Source organism: Antechinus flavipes, chromosome 1 (genome assembly GCF_016432865.1).
Source record: "Antechinus flavipes isolate AdamAnt ecotype Samford, QLD, Australia chromosome 1, AdamAnt_v2, whole genome shotgun sequence".
Taxonomy (NCBI): domain Eukaryota; kingdom Metazoa; phylum Chordata; class Mammalia; order Dasyuromorphia; family Dasyuridae; genus Antechinus; species Antechinus flavipes.
The window spans coordinates 121,186,575-121,195,449 of record NC_067398.1 but is presented as its reverse complement, the minus strand read 5'-3'; the positions used below and the strand labels follow the sequence as shown (position 1 = coordinate 121,195,449).

The following is an 8,875-nucleotide window of genomic DNA, read 5'->3' as shown; positions in this document are numbered from 1 at the left end:
TTAAAACCGAGCATTCCACAAGTTAAATGTGTTTTTTAAAATCAGGTTTATTTATAAGTGCACCTATTTTAGAGAATTAAACTTGAAATGTCAGTTTGTTTTTTTGTCAAAATTGCTCTTTCCCCACAAATTTTCAGACATTAGCAGCTCTTGCTACTTGTGTCACTACTGAAATTAAACCATCAAGCACTTCTGTTTTTCCCAGCTAGACAAAAGAACTCTGTGTTAACACATATGGATACAGATAAGTGCTTCTAAAAGATTTATGATACAACTTTAAAATAGAAAATAAAAAAAAAACCATTTCAATTAGTAAAAAATATTGTAATATACAAATAGCATTAAAAATCATTTGTGAAAAAGGTAGTATAATTACCAAATTTCATACCCATCTCAATCCTCAGATTACTTCTGAAATAAACTTCTACAATTTTAACCAAGAGAAATGCTGCTTACCCAAAATAGAGAGATTGCTAAATTTTCCCAAAGTTTAAACTATCAAAATTATCATTTTGACATCATTAGAAAGAAATTGAAGCATACAAGGAATAAACTATAGTTTCTTTTTATATCAAAATGTACTCTTGAAAATGTGTTTGGCACAGTGCTAAATCATATATAATTAATACTAAATATCGCAGGATACAATAAAACCCTGGAGTTAACTGTGTATACACCCTTTTATGGGGGAAAAATAAAGATACCAATTATTCAGAAGTCAGTCAGCCTATACAAACTGTATAAACAATATTTTATGTCTTGCTTTGAAAACCACTGATAATAGTAAATTTTACATAAAAGACTGCAAAATAATATAAATGGATTTAACATATCTTTACAATAAGAAATTCAAATGGAAACAGACAAGTAACAAAGAGAAGTAAAAAAATTTATTGCAGTATTCGTTCCACCAGATTGCCTGGGGATCCCTTTTCTTGTATTATTTCAGGGTGACCTAATACATCAAAATCTACATTTACAAAAACTCCTCCTGCAGATAGGTCATAGATACTGCATGCTTTTTTTTTTTTTTCAACAGAATAAATTATATATCCAGGGAATTCTGCCATTTTACAGCCTGGAAAAAACAATGTTTCCCTGGAAACTGGGCTAAGCTAAAGAAAGCCATCCGCTGCTAGGTTAAACTCCAAGAACACTTTATTAAGAACATTAACAGACTAATTTCCAACATTCACTTGTTTATTTTATTAAACAGAAAGTTTTTTTCAAGATATAAACAATTTTTGTTAAACTATAATACAGTGGGAGTAAAAATGAACTGAGAAGTTTCTGCTGCACAACAGCGAAGGAAGCTCCCACAAAAATGTTTACCAAACATTTCCTTCTTTTTTCCTGCGTCCCAGGTTCCATTCTTACTCTTCATAAAACTGATTTTTTTTTTTTGCCAGAATGTTGATATTTCAAGTTTCTCTGCCTTTCATTTAAAATTCCTGTAATTTGGCTGCATGTACATGAAATTCATTAGCTGGAAGTCCCATCCTTGGCGGCATACAGCGATCGTAAAGTCTGAACAACTTTATTAGTCAGCTTATTAGCACTCGTTAGAGCAATTTTTTTGTAAATAATGTCTGACTCTTTAATAGTGTCTACCCAAGGCACCAGTTTGCGACCATCACGGCGTTTAGCCTCAGTCCAGGAGCCACTGTAGGAACCTGCCATCCACTGAACACTGAAGCCATTGCTGGTTTTCTGTACTACTCTTGCAATTTGTGGTCGATCTTTGTACTTTGGACAGCAAATAGCGATGACATCCATGACATCAACACTTTCATTCATCTGTGCTGCCAACTCTGTAGAGTCTGAATTTCGTTTTGACCTTCTCAATGACTAAAACATTGGGGGGAAAAAAGACCAAGTGTTACACAAAGAACTTTAGTGAAATTATTGCTTTTATTGCTTTTAATCCCTTGACGCCAGGAGTTGGGATTTCCCAGCATACTTCCATTGCTGGAAATGAGATGCACCATGACCACCAGCGCCAAGGGGTTAACACTTGTAAAACCACAAATTTTTAATTTGTACCCGTCTTTACTCTTATTGATATATAAAATATATGTATATATGTGTATATACATATACACACACACACATATACACCTATATATGTGTGTGTATATATATGCATATATATATATATATATATATGTACACACAAACCATAAAGCTACATAAAAACCTGGCAACAATAAAAAAGATAACACATACAATACATTCCAAAGGAAAATTAATAACCCTTTATAACTGGGAAAATCTTATTTTCTGTTTTTTTTCCTTTTCATTGTCTTTCTACTAAACTTTCTACAAAAGGATGTATAAATGGTTAAGTAGAGACTATCTAACTACAAAATGATTTCCTCTGTGGATTACATTACTTTGTGTACATTTAGTATAATAGACTGACATGTATAAGCACATAAAAATCATTTTACGTAATACGCTGCGAAATACGTTGACTCCTCCTCCGCCTCACCCCTGAAGTGCCTCCTCCTCTATCCTCCCCATCACTTTCATCATCTTCTGTCTCAGCTGCATTATTTTTAGGGCTGCCTCCTCCAAGCAGTGAGGTAATTGCTTTGTTCCGGGCATTTGTGCTAGCTGACACCTCCCCTTCTTCTTCTTCTTCATCAGGATCCAAATGTTCCATGAGGAGCTTGAACTACAAAAAATAAGTGTATTTCACAACTTCAGTCAGAATAAATATTTTAAAATACTAAGTATCGATCTAGTATAGAGTATGTGTTTGAGAAAGCCTGGCAATACCATGGTGCAACTACCAATGGAAGTAAATTTTAGAAGCGTTCCTCCTTTGATATCACATTTTTATCACCTAAAACACAGATATAAATATTGTTGGGAGAATGATTTTTTAAAATGACTCTCCTAAAATAAACATAGTTAAAATGCTCTGAAAGTAATGAACATTCTATCACTGGAGAATTAAAATAATTTTATTATTTGAAAACCAATACTCAAATGGTATCTTTATTTAAATAGAAATACATTTTTTCAAAAACGAGTTTCATAGTTGAGTTCTTATTTTATGTAAAAGAAGTTCCATTATAAAAGGTGATTTCAAGTTGAAAATATTACACAAAATTAATGCAATACTTTTTAGCAGTCTTTAAAAAGAGGTATTTTATTTTTAGTTCTTAATGTATAAGCTGTTTTTAAAATTTCACTAAAACATATTAAACACAATATTTGGGAAAAAAAGGAATGTACTTTGTCATTTTGTTACTCACATCTAGATATTGTTTAACTATACTCCTCTTCACATCTTCTGTAATTTTGGAATTAGACATATCACTCCGCAGGAAGTCTAAGGTTTGTTTAGGATGAAAATGGATGCCTGTTTTCCGATTTATCGCTTTATCATATACTTTTGCAGATTCAGATGGAGAATACTTCTGAATTTTACTGTTTTCAGAAAACAAAAACCCAACAGTTGATTTTTAAAAATCTGAAACACTGACATTTACATTGACTGATCTGCAAAAAACCCAATTTCAATTATAACAAAATGAAATGTGGCATATGGATGAGCACCTGAAATATTTTATAAGACATTTAGGGTAAGATAACTTGCTTCAAAGAGATTTTTTAGATCATTGGATCCTTTAAATTAAAAACATTCTTTAATCATACATTTCAGAGATTAGGATGGATTAAGAAAGCAATACTCATATCTAGAAATATAATCTGAAGAAAGGCATAAATTTTAATTCCCCCAAAGGCATAAAGAACTAAAGAAAATATTAACATCTCATTCTATTCAAAGAACAAGGTCTTCTATAAAATCATGTTGGTCATGTGAATAATGCAGTACAAAAAAGGAAGCAATCAATGAGATTGTATTTTGTACTATGAAATAGTACAAAATAAAAATGATAACAAATAAAAAAAATAGGAAGACATATCAATTGAAGCAGACTGAAATGAGCAGAACTAGAAGAAAATATACATAATGACTACTATAATTAAGTTAAAAAAACACTACAAGGAAATATAACTTTGAGTAATTATAATGACTAGTACTGGCCTTGTAAAATAGATAAAACACCCAACATTTATCCTTTCAGATAAGAACTAGGAAAACACAGAAAGTAGAAATGGAAAACTGCTTACCCTTCAAGGAGTACTCAAATTCCTCTGATTTTATAAGAATTTGCACATTTTCTAACTCTGTCTCAGAAGAGAGTCCAAAATTTATATAAAGTGAAGACCAATGGGAATTATATGAAGTTAGCTTGGAAGTAGTCTATAGATATTCTTAGTGCACATCTATTTTTAAGGGTATGTACATAATGTTTTAAAGAAAGCTAATAAAGAATTTAAGAGAGATTAGAAAGTTAGTAGTAATTTTTATTTTAATTGTACCTTCCTACTCTTGTTGCATGCAAAAGAATACTTGCAATGTGAAAATGAGTACACAATCAAAACTTAGCTCTTTATTCCTTAAAGGCTATTTTATTATTTTATTAAAAAATAAAAGTCTTTTGTTACTATTTCTTTATCCTTACCTATCAGAGAATCCACAAAGGTTCTTCAAATGTTGTTTTAACATCAGAAGTAATAAAATACCCTGGGAAACATTTGCAAACTCAATTAAAGGACTTGAATTGTCTGGTAAACATTTCATCACAGCATTTATGTCATCTTCTTCATCTGAATCTGAATCAGAATCAACTCGTTTACGTGACTTTCGAGGTTTGGAAACTTCTTCTTCACTATCACTTCCAGATGCACTTTCCCGGTTTGGCGAAGGTTTTTTCTCTTTCCTCTTGTCTTTCACCATAGACTGAAAGAAAGATGAAATTGTCTCATCTGAGAAGTATGAAGATAAATATGAACCTCATCTGACAGGATATAACATTCCCTAAAATTTTCCTATTAATCAGGTTTCAGTATATCAAATCCTATTTGTTATACAGACTTTCCATTATACAAATGGAGACAAAAATTAGCATTAGAAAAGATGAGCAAACCAGAGAATCTGAAGTTATTTATTTTTTGTTAAAATATAACAAAAACTTGAAAATAAATGATAAAAATTTAACTCAATATCTAGAATTACTGTTTTGTATATCTTAGGGGACCTAAAACATATATATATATATATATGATTATTAAGCTGAATTAGGCAGCAAAGTCACCTAATTTTAATCAGTTTTCCCTTTTATAGGTTTTCTAAAATGGGATAACATATAAACTTTCAGATCCTGATGAAGTGATAAAGTTTATATAAATAGCTTGCCTAAGCTAACAAAGAAGACAGAAACACAACACATAATTTTACTGAATTAAAGTCTAGCAGTACATGAAGGCTGGGGAAATTGAATTTACAAATATATGTAAAAGCAAATGAATGAGGGAGCCCCTGTACTGTAAAACAACAGGAAAGGTTATTTGGAAAATTCTTTAAAGCTAGTTCTTCCTGACTTAGAAATTTGGTGAATTAAAAACATTAACATTATATACATTAAAATTTTACCCAAGAAGACAATACCAAGGTATCATGTATATGTTGGTATCTTTCAATTAAGTATTTATTCAATATCAAATTTTATTCTCAGTTCAAGAATAAATGCTTTCACAATTAAACCAAACAAGATGAGAAAATCACAGAGATGAGTTATTTTTAGGTCTTCCTAAAAAGAAGTAGCCTTTTGCTTATTATGCTCCTGTTGAAGGGCTGCCAAGGGGTTCATGCTGACTTAAGAGTTTATATATCTAGCAAAGAAATAAAAATGAATATTAAGAGGCAAAACAATGAAAATACCTTGCTTTTATTTAGTACCTTCATTAAGAGTCAATATGTGTAACTTACCTCCTTAAATGACTGCAGGAGGTTACTGCCAGAAACTGAGAGTGTAATATCTATATGATGCATTATAAACAATGGTTCTTCCTGTGTCTGGTAAGGGAAACAGGCTAGATTGTCTGCTATATACAAGAGCATATTCACTTCTGTTTTCTGTAAATTAAAAATAGGGTAAAATATTTAACAAATGGTATATTCATATTCTCAACAAGAAACTCAAAATCAGGTATCAATGCTTAGTGCAAAGTCTTACCTAAATAAAAAAGAAACTTTTTTTTCTAGCCTGCTATTACCTATGAGCTGAGTTTTTATTTTTATTTTCATTTTCCTGTCATGCAGCTTTTCTTCTGAGAAGGATAGTTTGCCTTACCATGGAAAGGGATGAAGATGGAAACAGTGCCCAGGAGTCCTCAGCAGTCCATTATTTCTGTCTCTAATCTTCTTTCTACCCTCTCTTCTCCATGTCCAAGCTGCTGATTTCCCTCACTGCCTGATTCTGTCACATCCCAGTTTGCCTTCCTTCCTTCACTAATTGTATTCATACCTCAATTAGGCATTTTGCATCCTTCCTTCAACCTGTCTCCATCAACTTTAAATATCACAGAATTTCAAAGTTGAAGGAATTTACACAGCCACCTATGAAAAGGAATGCCCAGTCTAATAAATAGTGATTATTAAAAAATTCATGGGTAAGCATTAGCCTAAGATAAACTATATTTTAATTATACTAAATTTTCATATTTTAATTTTGATTGAATCATGTCCCTGTTCAGGGTGATCTTTCAATCTGCAAATATTTTAAAAAATTAAGGAAGTACACATTAAATATTTTCGTTGTATATCAGAAGGTAAAATTTTAACATCATAGAACATTTATTTTAATTAAGAAAAAGCTTTCCATGCTTACTGCTGTGTCATCAAAGAGATTGAGTAAAGCAATTAGAAAGGCTCGTCTGTGTTGGCGATTTCCTCGGATCATGGAGTAAAGATGTGAACACAAAGCACTAGAGGATTCATCTTGTCTGAAACCCCTAACTGCATCTTTTGGGGATGTGTTGATTGCTTGTTGAACTTGGTAAGACATCTTCATACCAGCCACAGCTTTCATCTGAAATTATAATAAAATCTTTGTTTTTATATTAGGGAAAAAAAAGGGAAACAAAAATAAAATAGTACTATATTCTGAAATTCATTCTAGGTCTTACTTTATCATTTGGTCCTTATTTCAGAGAATCTTTGAAGATAATTTTTACAAAATGTCAATTAGTAGTTCTCATTTATTTTAGGAAGGCTCTAAATGACTTTGTTTACATAATTTGATATCCTAATTTTAGAGATAAGACCCAGATAGGTCAACAGATTTGCTGAAACTCACAAAGAGCTAGTTAATAGAAGAAGCTAAACTTAGAGCTCGTTTTCTTATTTAATGCTCTTTCTACTATCATACAGATCCTTCCATGCTAAATATCAGGAGAAATTAAAAATTCTACTAGGAAACCCTCTGTTCTAGTTTTTTTTTTTATTTTAAATAATTTTTTCCTTTGTTCTTTTTTTAAAAAGCACAGTTGCTCAGATTGATAATTCGTTGATACAACATCTTTAAGAAAAAATTTGGTCAGGAGAATCATTTTAGAAATGGTTGTACATAATCCCAAAGACTTCGCTTACTAATAACAATTCTGTACTAGTTATTATATATTTATTATATCATATTTTGCATTGGTGAATATGTAGAAATTTTCTTGCCCTGTTAAATTCCATGAAGACAGGCACCATGTCTTACTTTTTTTTTTTTTTTTTGGGGGGGGAGGCTAACATAGTGTCTTGCACAAAATAAGTCCTTAAAAGGCTACTGAAAGAAGGCATACTGTAGTATCAATATTTAACAACTGTTATTTCAAATTATTTATCGTTATTAAGGCTCATATAATTCTAAAGTCTAATGAAGAATTTACCTTAACAGTTAATCTAGGAAATACTTTTAAAAACAGATATTAAATTATCATAGGAAAATTTATGGGAGTGTTTTTGCTAAAATATACAATATAAGATCACAGTCATAGAATTTGAGGTAGAAGTTTAAAGTTCAATTCAGAGAAGTGATGGCTAATTCAAGATTATACATGTAGTAAATAGAACTCAGATCTCTTGATTTCCTATCTAATTGTCCCTTCTGTATGCTACTTATATCCTTTCTCTATTTTAATAATTCATTTAAAGCTCAGTACACATAGATTAAATAGTAACACATTTATAAAAATAATTAAAAGATGCATTAAAATCATTTTTATGAATTGCAAGCAGGTGATATTAAAAATTGTGGGTACTTAAAACATATCAAGGAAAAACAAATTAGATTTAAATTACACATATTTCAAGTACATACATGAATGAATCCAGCATATTTTTTGTCTATTTCCACAAGCTGTTGGTCAGCTTTATTCCGCATAGCAGGCTCAGGATCGGTGCCCATGGCAATTAAATATGGCACACACTAGAAATAAAACAGAGTATAAGTCACTGAAGTACTGAAAACTACCCAAAACCTACTACAGCTAATAGCTTAGCAAAATTTAAGAATTATTTTGATAAAGTCATTTACATGAATATAGCCTGATAAATTGCTCATGACTAAAAATGCTTTTATAACTAGTATATAGCTAAAGATTCAGACCGCTTTTTATAAAGTATCAAGCTTTCTTTCAGGTATGATCTACAGAACACAGTGTCAGACCATAGGCAAAGTACAAATTATGGAACAATTATGAAATTTCATCAGTAAGCTTTGAATTTCACCTTCATAAAATTTCAAACTAATCGTATTTTTGCTGTATATGTTTTAAATGGTTATCATTTCTTCAATCAAGCTTGAAAAACACAATTTATTCAAATTAAGCATTTACTATGCCATATAATAAGGAATCTTAATGAGAAGGAAGTAAATGTTTTACATACAGAAGATTTGCATGATTAAAAATAAAATTATTCCCTTATTCTTATAGACAGGAAACCCTTAAAAACCCGTAAGTAAGA

The 8,875-nt window shown here is 30.8% G+C and overlaps 1 protein-coding gene across 2 annotated transcripts in view; it reads right to left on the bottom strand.

Annotated features, from left to right (window-relative positions):
• Positions 1-868: 868 nt before the first annotated feature.
• Positions 869-8,875, bottom strand: part of NIPBL (NIPBL cohesin loading factor) — a 240,986-nt gene continuing 232,979 nt past the window's right edge. Inside the window, exons 41-47 of one of the 2 annotated variants that reach the window (XM_051989982.1) lie at positions 8,229-8,336; positions 6,750-6,950; positions 5,849-5,995; positions 4,542-4,819; positions 3,264-3,438; positions 2,492-2,677; positions 869-1,848 (exon numbers count right to left, since the gene is read on the bottom strand). In XM_051989982.1, the coding sequence (XP_051845942.1) occupies positions 1,483-1,848; positions 2,492-2,677; positions 3,264-3,438; positions 4,542-4,819; positions 5,849-5,995; positions 6,750-6,950; positions 8,229-8,336 (1,461 nt within the window). In that variant the 3' untranslated portion in view covers positions 869-1,482. Of the gene's footprint in view, positions 1,849-2,450; positions 2,678-3,263; positions 3,439-4,541; positions 4,820-5,848; positions 5,996-6,749; positions 6,951-8,228; positions 8,337-8,875 lie in introns of both variants that reach the window. The other variant, XM_051989989.1, reaches the window with a different exon arrangement.